General features: G+C 36.5%; 1 protein-coding gene across 1 annotated transcript in view; it reads right to left on the minus strand.

Annotated features, from left to right (window-relative positions):
- Positions 1-13676, minus strand: part of LOC131979808 (integrin alpha-M-like) — a 30024-nt gene extending 16348 nt beyond the window's left edge. Inside the window, exons 1-13 of the mRNA XM_059343851.1 lie at positions 13585-13676; positions 9320-9437; positions 7954-8054; positions 7755-7837; positions 7517-7631; positions 7291-7421; positions 7057-7199; positions 6799-6949; positions 5716-5851; positions 5532-5605; positions 2529-2646; positions 1909-2051; positions 747-893 (exon numbers count right to left, since the gene is read on the minus strand). Of these exons, the coding sequence (XP_059199834.1) occupies positions 747-893; positions 1909-2051; positions 2529-2646; positions 5532-5605; positions 5716-5851; positions 6799-6949; positions 7057-7199; positions 7291-7421; positions 7517-7631; positions 7755-7837; positions 7954-8054; positions 9320-9437; positions 13585-13636 (1512 nt within the window). The 5' untranslated portion in view covers positions 13637-13676. The remainder of the gene's footprint in view (positions 1-746; positions 894-1908; positions 2052-2528; positions 2647-5531; positions 5606-5715; positions 5852-6798; positions 6950-7056; positions 7200-7290; positions 7422-7516; positions 7632-7754; positions 7838-7953; positions 8055-9319; positions 9438-13584) is intronic.
- Positions 13677-17928: the final 4252 nt, after the last annotated feature.

Raw genomic sequence — 17928 nt, forward strand, 5'->3', positions numbered from 1 at the left:
ACAGGGCCACATATAGGAGCAGCACTTCACCAGATATGATCAAACTGACATTTTTAATATGTTTACAGTGCAGTAACTTAACATATTTAATGCTCAAATGCATGTATAACAGTATAAATAGCAATACAAAAGGTTTGAAGCAAATAAAAAATAACCACTTACTGTGATTTCTTTTGTTTTTTCAGTTCAAGAACAGCAGACCAACATTAATTACAAGAAGTAATTTTGTGCATTTTTACACTGCACTTTTAAGATTTCATGCTCAAATGCATGTAGTTGTACTGAGGGCCACTTCAGGTGAGGGTGAGGGCCGTATGTGGCCCCCGGGCCTCCAGTTGACCATCCCTGGTATATGTAATATATATATACAAGCATCATTTTTGCATTTATCTGTTGTAAAAATACTTTTTCTCACTGTTAAATGTACTAAACACCATATCTCTAACAGAAATATACTGTAATATTTAATGGTAAAATCTTTAATGTATGCAGCATTTATAAAGTATTTTCTGGTCAATTATATGGCAGAACAGCGTTTCTTTTAATGGAAAAACGGTAAAATATGGAATAAAATGTCAATCTTAAACGTGAAATCAACAGTGTTAATATAATTTTAACGTAATATTAGAAATAGTTGCACCGTATTTATTACGGTAAAGTTCTGCTGGTTTTTACCCTAAATTGAACAGATTATTTTTTACAGTGTAGACCCTCAGCAGTACTGATGAAGCAGTAGGTGACCCCACCTCCTCCGTCAGCCTGTAGACGTAGATCTGGCCTTCTTTCTTCTCCTGCGGCTGGTAGAACAGCGGCGCTCCCACCAGCAGGAAGTCCGTGTTCCCGTCTGAGTTCACGTCTACGGAACACAACTCTGCTCCGAAGTAGGATCCAATCTGAAAAAGGGAATTTTATGCCACTTAAGTTAAAAAATGATATACTCGATACACAACATGGTCTAAAGTGACCAGACAGAGTTTTTATGTTCTATATCTTTGCAATAAATTATTTTCATCATTCAGTATTCCAGGTTTTCCTCAATTAGTTTGTTTTTGATCATTATACATCCTGATTTTATGTTTTCTTTTATTAATTTTTGGATAAAATCCTTTTTTGAGTCACTACTCTTCTAATGCACAACATGGGTAAAAAAATGACCCATATCCATTTTTTAGCTAAGTAGCTTGCTAAGCTAACTACTTAGCTAACTTCTTGGCTAAGTATTTAGCTCAGCAGCTTGCTAAGCTAACTACTTAGCTAACTTCTTGGCCAAATAGTTAGCTTAGCAATCTACTTAGCCAAGTATTTAGGTATTTAATAATACAAAAACGTTTTTTCTTCATAAAGTATGAGAAGCAAAATGGAAATAATGATCAGTTGTTATCAAAAACAAGAAATGTAAAGAGTACTTGGAATATTGAATCATAATATTCTGCATAAATAACATGGGGATGAATGAGGGTCATTTTGACCCATGTTGTACATTACAAGGGGGGTCAATATGTTGTGCATCAAAGGGTTAACCATTTGTTGAAGACCATGTTGAAAACAGAGTGAGGGTGAGTGTTTCTTCTGTTTTGAACACAGCCTGCTGTCATTTCTTACAGTGTTTCATGAAGAACAACTGGGTGCCAGTCAAAGGATGTGGTGACGTTTCCTGTCTGCAACTGCACAAATATTGTGGCTTTGCACATTTTTATACAAAAAAGTTGTGCCATGCAGCATCTCTAAATGTATTTTATCAGATTATTGAGTAAAAAATGAAATAAATCTGCTTCTTCTTCATGCTGCTGCTCTTCTATAAGGAATGTTATAACATAGAACCCTTAAAGCAAACAACAGATAAACTATTAACGTTTGATGAATATGAAAGATCAGATTTAAAGCAACTTCCTCCAGACAGCTACCAACCTGTTCCCCGTCTATTCTTTGGCTCACGGTCCAGTTCTTGGCCTCTTTTCTGAAGAGTACGACCCGTCCAGTGTGTTTGAATCTTGGTGCACCAGTGAAATATAGAGGAGCTCCATTCTTCTCTCCAACAGAGATCGAGTATCCTGCAACAGTCACATTTCACACAGGTTAGAATCCAACACTGCAAACACTGAAATCTAAGTAAATATCTCAGATCAAGGGGATATCTGCTTATTGTTTGTCTGATCAGATAGTTCTTCTTAGTCAGCAGTTTTTATTTTTGACTGTTTCACTTGTTTGATATAAAGATTTCACGGCTTTTGCCTTATTTCAAGAATTTTAAGAAAAATATTCTACATACAGATAAAAATATTTGTAGCAGTCTGAAGAAAAGTTGACTAGTTTTTAGTCTGACTTTGCTGGTTTCAAGAAATATAATGTAATATTATATTATCTGAAAAATATAATAATATAATTAATTAGAACCTAGAAAAATGCACTTGTTATTACTTAGGATACACTAATTCTAAGGTATTTGTAACAAAAATCCCTTTAAAAAGAAGGATTTATTCTGAAAAGAAACAAAAGAGAAAGAGAAGAAATAACTGTATGTTGAGTACCCATGTAGGAGTCCATCTCCATGTCTGGATCTTGAATCTGTGTTTCTTTTTTTTCTTGACGGTTCAGGAGAGAACCAGTCCAGCTGTTTGATCCCACTGAACCCACAATCAGGTTATCCTGTCAACACAATCATGCAAAATGAATATTTCAGCACTAACAAGACACATACAGAGAGCCGACACTATGGACTTAGATTTGTGCCAAAATGTTCAAACAACACTTAACAAAAATATGAATCAAAATATCAAATACAAAATTTAAACAAAAAAATAAAGTCAAAGACAAAATTCAAAACTTGCAATCTAACTATTTGTGTAATTGCAAAATAAATCTGTCTTTAAGTCTTTGAATAATTGTTTTTTTGTTTGTTTGCTGCTGGTTTTGCTTTTGTGATTCTTTGTGTTTGAGATTCTATGTTTTGATTGTCCTGGCCGTGGAACAACGGACCAGCTCTTTACCCTCCCAGACTTCTGGAGGGGTCATGGGAGTTTGCTCATCCAGTCTACATGTGTTTTGTGGACTTGGAGAAGGCTTACGACCGTGTCCCTCGGGGAGTCTTGTGGGGGTACTGAGGGAATATGGGGTACCGGGCTGGTTGCTACGAGCTATCCGGTCCCTATATAACCAAAGTGAGAGCTGTGTCCGCATACTCAGCACAACGTCAAACACGTTCCCGGTGGGTGTTGGCCTCCGCCAGTGTTGCCCCTTGTCTCCGATTCTGTTCCTGGTCTTCATGGATCTCAAGGTTCAGCCGGGGGAGGAAGGGATTCGGTTTGGTGACCTTAGAATTACATCTCTGCTTTTTGCAGATGATGTGGTTCTTTTGGCTTCATCAGACCGGGACCTCCAGCACTCACTGGGGCGGTTTGCAGCCGAGTGTGAAGCGGTTGGGATGAGAGTCAGCACCTCCAAGTCTGAGGCCATGGTTCCCTGCCTGAAAACGGTGGAGTGCCCCCTCTGGGTGGAGAGAGGTACTGCCCCCTCTGGGTGGAGAGAGGTACTGCCCCCTCTGGGTGGAGAGAGGTACTGCCCCCTCTGGGTGGAGACAGGTACTGCCCCCTCTGGGTGGAGAGAGGTACTGCCCCCTCTGGGTGGAGACAGGTACTGCCTCAAGAGAAGGAGTTCCAGTATCTGGGGGTCTTGTTCAGCAGTGAGGGTAGAACAGAGCGTGAGATGGACAGGCGGTTTGGTGCCGCATCAGCAGTGATGCGGGCGTTGTACCGGACCGTCGTGGTGAAGAAGGAGCTGAGCCTGAAGACAAAGCTCTCGATTTACCGCTCCATCTACGTTCCAACCCTCACCTATGGTCATGAGCTTTGGGTAGTGACCAAAGAACGAGATCACGGATACAAGCGGCTGAAATTAGCTTCCTCCGTAGGGTGGCTAGGCTCAGCCTTAGAGATAGGGGGAGGAGCTCGGACATCCGGAGGGAGCTCGGAGTAGAGCCGCTGCTCCTTCTCCTCTAAAGGAGCCAGCTGAGGAGGTTTGGGCATCTGGTAAGGATCCTCCCGGGCGCCTCCCGTTAGAGGTGTTCCAGGTCCAACTGGTAGGAGGCCCCGGGGAAGACCCAGAACATGATGGAGGGATTATATCTCTCTCCTGGCCTGGGAACACCTCGGGGTCCAGGAGGAGCTGGACGTTGTGGCTGGGAGAGGGAATGCCCTGCTTAGCCTGCTGCCCCCGCGACCCGGCCCCAGATAAGCGGTGAGGATGGATGATTAATATTTTTTTGTTTGAATTTGAAGAAGTGTTGTTTGAACATTCTAACACAAGTCTAACTCCAGACCTACTCAGGATGACACAAGTGTCATTTTCACACCTACCAACAAGTGCACTTGCACCCTTCTGTGCAACAGTGGAGGCGTTAAAATATAGCATGTGGTCAGGCACATTGTTAGCACGTTGCTAGCTGGAGGCAGAAAGAACCAGTGACGCAGTATTTTCCATCTACTTTAAGGGCACATTATTCAGATAAGAAATGAGTTTAACAGGCATAAAATGCACTTAGATAGCCGCGTTTACAACACAAGTGATGCTGAAAATCATCAGCAGAGCACAAATCCAAGATTCTGGATGCATTACAGTAATGAATCTGTGAATCAAAAATATGTTTAAAAATATAGAAAATATTGTTTTAACACAAAACAATGAATTGTGCCTCATTATGGCTATATTGTTCATTCATATAAAAGATAAATATATTTAGTTTAATAAAGTATATACTTATAATAAACAGACAGAACTTAGACTGGCTTCATGACAATCACCCAGCTGCTGTTCAGAAGTTTATTTCTGTTTCGTCTGTCCAGCTTCTGCATTTTTTAGTTTTTCTTCTCTAAATGTCCCACACAGTCTCTCTAATTATGAGAGTAAATGGTTAAAGAAAACACTGGAACATCATTACAGGGACTGGTAGTGGAGCGGTGAGTCTTGTTGTTATGACCTCAACAACAATAGCTACTGCATGTTTCCAATCAAGTTTAAATACATTTTTTTAAGCAAAATTTTGAAATGTTGCATTAAAGAAAATGTGACTGAGGGACGTTTCCATCAACTGGTTTAGAGTGAATAAACAAGCATCATGAATGATCTTTGGTCAGAACAGTGTTTCTACTGGGCCCCCCTTTTCTATCTAAATATTACTATAATTCTCTGTGAAGATGCTGTTTACCTGTATGTAGAATAGAAACGCCTTTATTGTCATTGTACATAGCTCAACGAAATTAGAGTGCAACTCCCGTAGTGCATAAATCAAATTAAGAACAACAACACACAACACTTAAGGACAATAAGGTATAGAGGGATAAAACGTATAAAATATCACAGCAAGAATAAATAATTTAATGGCAAGAAAAAAATACTGAATATAGAATAAATAACTATGTAAGTAAAGGAGACAAATGAGGGTGATTGGTAGCATGTATGTATGGTTAGCAAGCACTCTGATGCTTGACTAAAGAAATGTGTAGAGATGTTAATTTGGTCTTGTTGACTTTACTCACATCGTAGACGACAGCACTGAATCCACTTTGAGACAATTCATTGGTCAGGTTTCCTGCCAGAGCCACTTTGGAGCCTGAATATAAAGACATTAACAGCTCATGTTACTACTGAAGCCAAACAACAAGGACATAAAAGGGATTTTGTGATTATTGTACTAAGAGGACAGAAATGTTTTATCATCACCTTCCATTTTAAAGATCTTGTTTTGGAAGTTCCCCAGTACTCCCGTGAGTCCGTCGTAGTTCTGAATCTTGAAGGCATTTTTGTCTTTTGGATCTGAAGCAATGGCTCTGAATTTATCCAGCTTAGCATCTTTGACCTGAAACCAGAATTAATTTAGGAAGTATCTCAGATCTGACGGTCTACCGCTGAAATCTGATTGGCAACCAGAGGTGCAACCCCCTACAGCTTATTTATGTAGGGGGGACTTTTTAAAAATAATGCATAATCAAAGGCATAACCCGCCTAAGATCAGAACCCTATCAGGACGGATTAGCCCCCTTTGGCTATCACAAACGTTATGCTGTCAACACAGTGAAAGAGTTTGTGGTAATAAAGCAACAGGAGGAGTCCAGAACTGAGCCTCCCCACCAAGCTTCTTTTTTGGCTTACTACTAAATTACTTACTTCAGTAACAAGAAGTGTAACAAATAAAAACTTTTTATATATGTATATATTTTTACAGTTACTCCAGCACAAAAATTTACTTTTTACAACCTCACTTTTGCTGATTTTAAACCCGACAATCTAATCACATTCTTTGTACTGTAATTTTTAGGGAGGAAAGCTGATGTAAATAAAAACAGAATGCGCCACATTCAGGATTCAGAGTGTATATTCAACAGGTAATGAGTAATAAACTAAAAACATTTTTAACCTATGGGTGACATTATTAAGACTATGTCCTTATTTTATACAGTCTGTGATTGAACTAGGTAAAATATTTTCTATGTTCCCATGTTGGTAAAGTAAGAATGTAATGGTGCATCATCTGCATATCGGTGAACAAAACGTTCCCAAGAACTGATCCCTGAGGCAAACATATGCAAATATTGTAGCAGAAGAAAGATTAGGATCCCCTTCTTAATGGGAACATTCAAACGCTGCATTAACTCATCGTTTCTCACACCAGTGAACACACGCTCAGTCCTGGGATTCAAACTGGCGACCCTCTGGTTACAAGCCCGATTCCTAACTTTGAGGCCACTGAATGCATTCATCAGACAGACAGAATAATGAGACATTTTATCTCACATCACAGCTTACCCCAATGACAAAGCGAATTATGCTTTTCTGATCATATGTGGCGATAATCCCATTTCTGTCTTTGTCGCTGGGATCTCCATCAGTGATGACGACCACAACTTTAGTTGCATCAGGAGAGGCGCCTGCAGCTGGGTTCTCAAGGATGTTCTCCCTGAGACAAATGTAAAAGTAGCATTTAGAAAAAAACCTTGATCTACAAATTATTGTTTATGTCAACAAATAGTTTGAAAACTGTTAATGCAAGGTAACTGAACTCACAACACAAATGTTAGCGCTTTGTGTGTGTTAGTGAGAGACTTCATATGGGGTTCTTTCTTGAGTTTTTGGAGATCTCGACCAGCTTCGTAGTCATTGAAGTCAAAAACCTTCCTGGGAACTGAGGCGAACTGAACTGCTGCAAACTGAAAAAGTAGACAAAGTCATGTTTCTGTATTTTATGATTTAACAAATGTATAAATGGATGCTCTGAATGCTTTAATGTTGCAGTAGCACCTTGATTGATGAGTTCTTCAGGCTGCTCATTATTTCCACTATAAAATCTTTGTTTTTGTTGAACTCTGCTTCAGTCATACTCCCTGATCCATCAAACAGAAAGACTAGGTTCACCGTCTTTTTTGTGCATTCTGGAAATAAAAAACCACAGAGTTAAACTTGTAGAAGATTCGGTGGGGACAAAAGCAGGAAAGCCCAGATGTTCTAACCAGAGAACGTCTTTTACCTTGGAAACCAGGCTTGAACTCATCGATCGGCTGAAGATCATCTGTGATATCGTAGCAAACGCTGTTGACGTACGAGTTCCCGTTACATTCATGGACGACACTCGGACTGCAAACCTTCATCAGATCATGTGAGGCGAAGAAACACATTCATCATGTTGATTTGTTTTGCTCAGAACGTTACAGACAAAACCATATTCTTGGATTTTATCAAACTCTTGAGCATTGTGATTTCCTTACAGTGAATCTGGAGCGTTTGGAATCTCCGGCTACCGCCAGGCCGAAGAGCTTGACTGGTATCATTGTGTCTGTCACAGAAATATCTGTAATCGTAGTATTTCATTAGTATTTTAAACATACATGAAGCTGTTAGTCCTGTAATGTGGGAAACTTTCTGTATCAAAGTGTGTGCTTCATTGAGTAAAATTGAAAAAGAGACCTGGAGGGCTGAAGCACTGGAAGCTCTGGTTTTGGTGGTTTGGGTTTGGTTTACATATTCCTCCAGATCCATTGAGGCGGAGCGGAGCAGAAACCATGATCCTGTTGATGGGTCAACCATTTCAGTGACACAGCTCTAACTGACGGTAAAAGGCTTTTGACAGCAGCAGGATGTTAAAATGGTTTCCTTGTGCAACAGGAAGATTAGTCACAGGCTGCAACATGATTGAAGTGATAAAGTGTTTCTTCCACTTCACACAAGCTTCGAACCAGAATAATCTTCATCTAAACCGGACAAGTTATAAGCAAAAGGAAACTATGCATGATAGCTATCCAAGCCATGTTACTTTAAGAGTCATAAAGATTTTTACAGCAACGATAAATATGAACAGAATCACAACACACTGCAAACAGACACCTCACAAAAAAACAATAAAATGTGTCTTGTCAAGACTTTCCAAAACCAGTAAAAATATCTAATCTAATGAACCACAAATACCTTAGAATTAGTTTATTCTGACTGATAACGGGAATGGGACGTGTACACTGCAAAAACAGATAATTTTGCTATTTTTATGCTAAATACACCTAATTTTTGTACTTTTTCCCTTGTTTTTAAGAGATGACTTTTTGCAGTGCATGAATGTGTCTCTACAACCCTTCATAATACACTGCAAGAAGTCAGCTCTTAAAAACAAGGGAAAAAGTACAAAAATTAGGTGTATTTTGCATAAAAATATCAAAATTATCTGCCAATGGAACAATAAAATGTGTCTTGTCAAAACTTTCCAAAACCAGTAAAAATATCTAATCTAATGAACCACAAATACCTTAGAATTAGTGTATTCTGACTAATAACAAGTGACTTTTTATTGATTCTAATGAAATACACGTGACCTATTTTCTCAATATGTGTAAAAATATTGTTGAATTAATAATCAGTAAATGCTAGAGCCATCATCTGGACATAATGATATGATAGGCATTATATTTATAGAAACCAGCAAAGTCACAATAAAAACTAGTCAACTTTTCTTCACACAGATACAAATATTTTTATCTGGATGTAGAATATTTTTCTTTAAATTCTTGAAATAAGGCAAAAGCTGTGAAATCTTTATATCAAACAAGTGAAACAGTCTAAAATAAAAACTGCTGACTAAGAAGAACTAAAAATAAGCATTAATCCCCTTGATCTGAGATATTTACTCAGGTTTAGAGTTCAGGTTTTGCAGTGTTCTAACCAGAATAATCTTCCAGTGATATTCTAAAGGAAACTATGTTTGAAAGCTGTCTGAGACATGTTACTTTAAGAGTAATAAAGATTACAGCAACACTAAATATGAACAGTGTAAATGTGAACTTACCCTTTGTTGGTGCCAGACATGAACTGAAGCACTTTGTATCCAAAGAAATCCTTCTGATCCCCAGAATAGACATCAGGGTTTGTCATGTCAATGTTGAAGGCCAGAGAAACAGGGATGGCTGCAATTAAACAATAAAAAAAGTGATAATTTAAGTTCTGAAATGTTACATTCACTCAGGTTATAAACGTGGTTCTGGTCTCAACTGAGCCCGTTTTATTCTTTTTTAAACTTTATGTTTGACACCACAGCAGTGAGGATATCACTAAATGTGAAGCATCATCTGATTTATTTGAATATTAATATCATCCTTTACTGGAGAGCTACTGATGTTTCTTCTGCTTCTATTACTAATTTAACCCTTTCAGACCCTTTAGGCTGAAAATGTAAACTACCAAACAGTCAAATATTTTGAAGATTTTAACCCTTTAAATGCCACTTTGATTGCACGATGTCACTGATGTTTTTGTATGAAAAAAAAACACAAAAATGAAGTTATTTTCCATATAATGAATAATTTCTAGCTGGGCATTGTTTTTTATCACAGCCTTGGATGTGTCAAAGATTAAGAACAAAATCGATCTTGATGCATTTTTAGTTTTTGTGTCAGATTTAAAATTTATTCCCCTTTCAGAGCCTTCAGGCTGAAAATGTCCACTTCAAATAAACTTTACAGATGAATATTTATTTCTACTTTTTTCTGCATAAACCTCTTAAACAACTTCCGCCCTGCTCAAAACTACCAAACAGTCAAATACTTTGAGAATTTTAACCCTTTAAATGCCAGTTTGACTACATGATGTCACTGATGTTTTTTATGAAAAAAAAAAAATACAAAAATGGCGGAAGTTGTTTAAGAGGTTTATGCAGAAAAAAGCCGAAAAAAATATTAATCTGTAAAGTTTTTATAGCGTTTTTTTGGAGGTAGTAACTACAGTAACTAATAAAGGGTTAAACTGAGAAAAACTGCTTAAAGTTTTTTAATGTTTTTTAACTGGCAGCCTAATGAGTTATAGGTAGGTCAGTAATATGACTCTTATTTCTACATGTACTGATTATTTAATTTTTATGCTCAAAAATCATGATTTATTTGACCTTTAACCCTATAAATATAGTTCCTGTCTCTGGTTTTAAAAGGTTCTAATAGTGATGATAAACAGAGAGCAGGAACTATAATGTTGTTGTCTTCTTTCAGCTTTTATATTTAGTTTTCAGTCAATAAACATTTTCAAACTGATTTTGTTATAAATGTATTTAAAAGTATTTAACAACTCTATTCAAAGATTTTAAGATTTTTGAAGTAATGTTATATTTTGGTCTTAATATATTTTTATCTCACTTTTTTACTTCATTGCTATCTAGATAATTTCTCTTTCAAATAAACTTATAATTAAATTATTTTTATGTTTAAATTAGTTTATATATCCAAAACAGACCATGGTAAGTGTAATTACTGTTTGGTTTTGAGTTGGATTTTGTGGTTTTTATATCATTATTTCTCTGAATTAAAGCAAAACTGAAATCTAAAACTTTGCCACAAGATAAAACAGACATGAAGGAGTTAATTTTTAGTAATAACTCAGTTTAGATGATAACTGTGAGACTCTTTAGGGTCGTATTCACCACGTGAAGCATTAGATCAGAGTTCACACGGTTCCTTCTGAACCACAGAAATACAACCAAGTCACTCGACTGGTTCCTTCTCAGGGTTCTGCTATTGTTGTTGACTTCAAGTCAACAACTGCTGAATTGCATTTACCAAGAATGAACAGTTCTGTTTGTTCAGTTTTAATGACACATGAAACCGAAGGTCTGAAAGAATCCGTGAGGAAACTAACACATGAATGAACAAATACAAGAACATAAAGTGCTTCAATAAATATATAAAGACAAAACACGCTTCTGGTTCAATCCAACACATAAAACAAAAAAACATCAACAAAACAAACATTCAAACATTCAGAAGCTCATTTAACACAGAGCTCTCTACACTGTAAAAAGGTGTTTAAAACCAGATCAAACAGTAAATCTGAGGGAAATGATCTTGCTGCATGGACAGATAATTTACCTTGACAAGATTTATTAAATTAAGATTATTAAATCTAGAAATAAGCATGTTGAACACTTAAAATAATAAATTAACTATTAAAACCAGAATAAAACCACTTAAAACTAGAATAAAACCAGAATAAAACCACTTAAAACTAGAATAAAACCAGAATAAAACCACTTAAAACTAGAATAAAACCAGAATAAAACCACTTGAAACCAGAATAAAACCAAGAGATTTCTTAAATTAAGATTATTAAATCTAGAAATAAGCATGTTGAACACTTAAAATAATAAATTAACTATTAAAACCAGAATAAAACCACTTAAAACTAGAATAAAACCACTTAAAACTAGAATAAAACCAGAATAAAACCACTTAAAACTAGAATAAAACCACTTAAAACTAGAATAAAACCAGAATAAAACCACTTAAAACCAGAATAAAACCAAGAGATTTCTTAAATTAAGATTATTAAATCTAGAAATAAGCATGCTGAACACTTAAAATAATAAATTAACTATTAAAACCAGAATAAAACCACTTAAAACTAGAATAAAACCAGAATAAAACCACTTAAAACTAGAATAAAACCAGAATAAAACCACTTAAAACTAGAATAAAACCAGAATAAAACCACTTAAAACCAGAATAAAACCAAGAGATTTCTTAAATTAAGATTATTAAATCTAGAAATAAGCATGTTGAACACTTAAAATAATAAATTAACTCTTAAAACCAGATAAATGATCTAACACTTCTAAATTTAAGTTTTTTTTATCTTGGTAAGAACCAAATAATCATCAGGTCACTCTGCTCGGGCCAGTTCATCACTGCTGGCAGCTTTACTTTATCTGGTTTTAAGAATTCATGTACTATTTTAAGTGTTCAACATGCTTATTTCTAGATTTAATAATCTTAATTTAATAAATCTTGTCAAGGTAAATTATCTGTCCATGCAGCAGATTTACTGTTTGATCTGGTTTTAGACCTTTAGATTTACTGTTTGATCTGGTTTTAGACCTTTAGATTTACTGTTTGATCTGGTTTTAGACCTTTAGATTTACTGTTTGATCTGGTTTTAGACCTTTAGATTTACTGTTTGATCTGGTTTTAGACCTTTAGATTTACTGTTTGATCTGGTTTTAGACCTTTAGATTTACTGTTTATCTGGTTTTAGACCTTTAGATTTACTGTTTATCTGGTTTTAGACCTTTAGATTTACTGTTTGATCTGGTTTTAGACCTTTAGATTTACTGTTTGATCTGGTTTTAGACCTTTAGATTTACTGTTTGATCTGGTTTTAGACCTTTAGATTTACTGTTTGATCTGGTTTTAGACCTTTAGATTTACTGTTTGATCTGGTTTTAGACAGTGGTTTTTTAGACAGTGTGTGGTGACTTTAGGGTCTAAAGCTAAAGATTTATTCAGCGTGTCAGATACTTTGTTCGAACAACAACAACAACATTGTGTAACGTGTTTAAAACAACAGTATCTTGAGGTATGAGGACACTTTGACCTCCTCCCTAGTAACAGAGCTGATTTTGAAACTGTGTGAGGGGAAGGAACCACTTTAGTGTCAAAACAAGCAGAAAAACCAGTAAATGCAGAGACAAGCGGCTTATTGTTCAGTTTAAAGGGTTAATTCACCTGAATTAAAATGTAAAAATCTCTTTTATCACTTGTTATATCAACAGTCTCTGTTTTGTGCTGTGAAATATAAAAAAATGTAAAAAGTGAACAGAAAAAAGAAGTCCTGGTTCCTCTGGAGAGTCCATGAACATTTCAGTTTCTGTCGCCTGTTTTCTTATTTCTGATATTAAATGTGTTTATGTTTGAACTGACTGTGGTGAATGTTGAGCAAGTCTTTAACCAGAAGCTGGTGAATGATTCAGAGAGGGTTTGTGGTGAGACACACCCGCTCAGACGCTTCCTGACTTCATGTTCTTTATATTGATGAAAATATAGATCATAAATATAATGAGATGAAATCTGTACAGAGAACATTCTAGTAAAAAAAACACATTTCATAATGTTTCAGACTTTTGAGAAAATGCAACATTTTTCAGACACAATAAGACGTCTGGAGGGATTTAGCCTCAATAATCCCTCACATCTCCCCCAGACCCCCCAGACCCCCTGGATAACATGAATACTGTCTCATAAAGAACAACATGAATATGATCTCATAAATGAGTATAAATGAATGTGATCTTACCGAGAGCCAGCATGGAGGTGAGCAGGACGATGCGGCGCTGCGTCGCTGCCATCGCTGCTGCTGCATGTGACTGTCTCAGACTTCCTGCCAGTCTCTAACCGGGGCGTTTCCGTCACAGGTGGTTTTGACACTTCTGCCTTCACAGAAATGTTTCAGTGACAAAATCCTCATGCTTCCCCTTTTAATGGACAAAAAATAAACATTTAACTTGTAGAATACGCCCTCTTTTAGAGTCTGAAGAAGAAAAAAATAATGCTGCAGAATAAAGATGGTCATTAAAAAACCCTGAATGTATTAAAGACCTCCTGAATGTATTAAAGACCTCCTGAATGTATCAAAGACCTCCTGAATGTATCAAAGACCTCCTGAATGTATCAAAGACCTCCTGAATGTATTAAAGACCTCCTGAATGTATTAAAGACCTCCTGAATGTATCAAAGACCTCCTGAATGTATTAAAGACCTCCTGAATGTATTAAAGACCTCCTGAATATATTAAAGACCTCCTGAATGTATCAAAGACCTCCTGAATGTATTAAAGACCTCCTGAATGTATCAAAGACCTCCTGAATGTATCAAAGACCTCCTGAATGTATCAAAGACCTCCTGAATGTATTAAAGACCTCCTGAATGTATTAAAGACCTCCTGAGTTTATTAAAGACCTCCTGAATGTATTAAAGACCCCCTGAATGTATCAAAGACCTCCTGAATGTATTAAAGACCTCCTGAATGTATCAAAGACCTCCTGAATGTATCAAAGACCTCCTGAATGTATCAAAGACCTCCTGAATGTATTAAAGACCTCCTGAATGTATTAAAGACCCCCTGAATGTATCAAAGACCTCCTGAATGTATTAAAGACCTCCTGAATGTATCAAAGACCTCCTGAATGTATTAAAGACCTCCTGAATGTATCAAAGACCTCCTGAATGTATCAAAGACCTCCTGAATGTATTAAAGACCTCCTGAATGTATTAAAGACCTCCTGAATGTATTAAAGACCTCCTGAGTTTATTAAAGACCTCCTGAATGTATTAAAGACCCCCTGAATGTATCAAAGACCTCCTGAATGTATTAAAGACCTCCTGAATGTATTAAAGACCTCCTGAATGTATTAAAGACCCCCTGAATGTATCAAAGACCTCCTGAATGTATTAAAGACCTCCTGAATGTATTAAAGACCTCCTGAATGTATCAAAGACCTCCTGAGTGTATTAAAGACCTCCTGGATGTATTAAAGACCTCCTGAGTGTATTATTAGCATTGAAGCGTTTCAGTCAAACTCAGCCAGACGTGTTTGTGGTTCCGCTGTCTGCTGACTCAGCTGAAGGATCTAATACTGAACTATAGAACCAGAAAGACACATGAAACTCCTACCAGTCTTCACACCATATTATAATGTATTCTAAATATGAGAATTCTAATATGGTGCAACAAATCCTTCTGTCGTTTTTAACACTATACTTTTTTATATACACTCTCAGAAAATAAAGTAGAGAATTGTACCTTTAGATGTACAATGGCTGGTCTCTGGGACCCTCAGAAGGTAGTTTTGTACCTTAAAAAGACCAGTCTTCTACCTCTGGTGGCAGTTTTGTAACCTTATTTTAAAGTACAAATATAGACCTTTAAAAAGGTTATGAACCTGGCCTGATAGGGGACAGGATGTGTCAGGACTAAAAGTTTCTTTATTGAAAGAATGCAGCAGGGTAAAACCTCACAGAGAGAGGAAAAGGGTTATGAAACTCCTGACTGAGTAGAAACTAAACAAAGTTGCTCCAAAGGAGGAAAACATTGAATCTATCTACACTAAAAACTAAATGTATAAATCCTAATCTAAGATAAGGTGAAAACTAATTAAACTCTCAGGGGGAAACTATTAAATAACAACACCTACACACTAAAAGTAAAACCTGATAGGAAAAATAAAAGATTCCACTAAAACACTATGAAAATAGTGGAATTCTACAGCGGCAGTTAATTCTGTTGATTGATCTGCTCTGATTGCCTTTGATCCTTGATGTGATTACAGTCACACACACACACACACACACACACACACACACACACACAAGTAACTTTATGCAGGGCCGGTTCTAGCCCATTGGCTGCCCTAGGCGATATTGAGATTTTGCCCCCCCCCCCGAACCACATCCATTCCATGTATTCATTCTGATATAGGTACACTATCTTATATGTATTATGCTGTACACTAATATTCGATACATGAACTACAAGCAAGGTAATGGTCTCAGAACATTTTTATTTTTCGAAACTTTGGAACTTTACCAACAACTGAATTGAAAATACGAATAAATAAAAAAAACACAGATCTTCATCAAATTAAGAATGGCAAAGACTGAAAATAAATAAAATGTAGACATACAAATGCAATAAAAATAAACACAAAAATGAAATTTAAATTGCCCATGCTTTTTAAAAAATGTTTCGTTAATGAATGTTAAAACAAAGATTTATGCTTGTGGCGCCCCCTGCCAATTTGGCGCCCTAGGCAGCCGCCTTGGTGGCCTGTAGGAATAACCGGCCCTGACTTTATGTGATTTTAATTACACACACACACACAACTGCGCACGTAGGCGTGCACACTCCTCCAGATACACGTTTCTCTCTCACACACACACACACACACATTTTGGGGTTAAAGGTCATAGGTTGCTGTATAAATAAATACTTGTAAAGGGATGCTTGTTGTAGGTGTTGTAGAGTAAATAATGTGGTGGGAGCTAGCTAGTATCTCTTTATGAGGCTCTCTAGAGGGACTACGTAGCTATTTGTAAGACAAATTGTGATTAAATAATGTAAACCTGAGTGATCTATATGATGTTATATGTATAATCAAAATGCTGCAGAGATTTAACTGAGATGTGGAGAAGTACTGGAAGACAGGAGAAGTAAAATAAGGCCTGGATAAGAATGTTAAGTTTGTGCCAGAAAAAACACCTGTGATCTTTCGCCAGAGATGCTTATTAGAGTGCTTGTCCCGGAGAGCTGATAAGAGCAAGGTTACCCAGCTGGGCAAGAAGCAGCATTAACAAGTGCTAAAAACAAGTAGCAGATAATAAGTGAGAAATAAAAAATAAAAAAGGCTCTGTGGGAAAGTACCAGTGACTCAAAACCATAGTGATAAGGTAATGCCACTTGTGTTGAGTATTTTCAACCCCTAAACATATTGGTGTCTCGCTGCCAGGAGATGAGGTAATGCCACCTGCACCCAGGGGGGCGGATATTAACGGAATAAAATGACGTTTGGAGCAGCCCCTAGGAGGAGAAATCTAAAGAATCAACAAATTTTATTGGAGGAAAGGTCATAATGAATATGTATGATAGGATGGACATGTGTGTGTGAATTCTCTATAAAACCTCATGTAAGTTTCATTTCGAGTTAGAAAGCTTATGGACTGCACCTTGTGTGTATTATATTTGTTCTCTCCACTTTTTATCGATAATAAAGTGTTGTCACAACATCTTGGACTCCTGCTTGAAGATTTTTGAGACCTGTTAGAGAGTTTTTTTGGGCTTTTGAATAACTGTTAAAGATAGAGAAGTCATTTTTTCCAATTGGACTCCTTTAAAGACTGATTTATGAGCTATTTGACCTACAACTTGGACCAGCAAATTACACGACAGTGTGCTCCTTGTATATTATATAGTATCATAACATTACTAGTATTAATTGTTATAAATCTCTGAAGAATCTCATCATAGTGTACACACACCGGCAGTAGTGGCCCTTTCACTATTTACCCAGAGGACATTTTCTAGTTTTGTATTTATTGTTTTTGTGTAGCATATTGATTTACACTTTATAGTTAACCTCCACCATATATCTGCTATAATACACAATAAAAACTGATTCCATGATCTCATAGATGTGAAACAGAGCAAAGTTCATTCAAGTCACTTTTATTTAAATAGCACCAAACCACAACTAGAGCTCTCGACCCTTCAGGTCCAGCTCAGACTCTTTACAACATGAGTGGTCGCTGCTAAATGCATTTAAAGTAAAAGTACTCATGACAAACAGTTATCCATTTTGTTTCTGGAATATATTTAATGATGCATTACTGTGACATTTTAAATTAGCAATTAATTGAAGCAAAAACACATATTTTCCCTCCGAGTGTTTGAGATATCAGCTGTAGAGATTTCTGACATCTTTAGAATATAATGCAACATATCGGCACTTCGCTTTGGTGCACAAAACGCCTGAAAAATACATTTGAAAACATCCTGAAACAATCCTAGTAAACTAGTTCCCATATGAAACTTCTCACAGCATCATTCTGTGTATTCTTTATTATTAGTCTCATGGTCAACGAGGAA

The sequence above is a fragment of the Centropristis striata genome, chromosome 1 (genome assembly GCF_030273125.1).
Source record: "Centropristis striata isolate RG_2023a ecotype Rhode Island chromosome 1, C.striata_1.0, whole genome shotgun sequence".
Classification (NCBI taxonomy): domain Eukaryota; kingdom Metazoa; phylum Chordata; class Actinopteri; order Perciformes; family Serranidae; genus Centropristis; species Centropristis striata.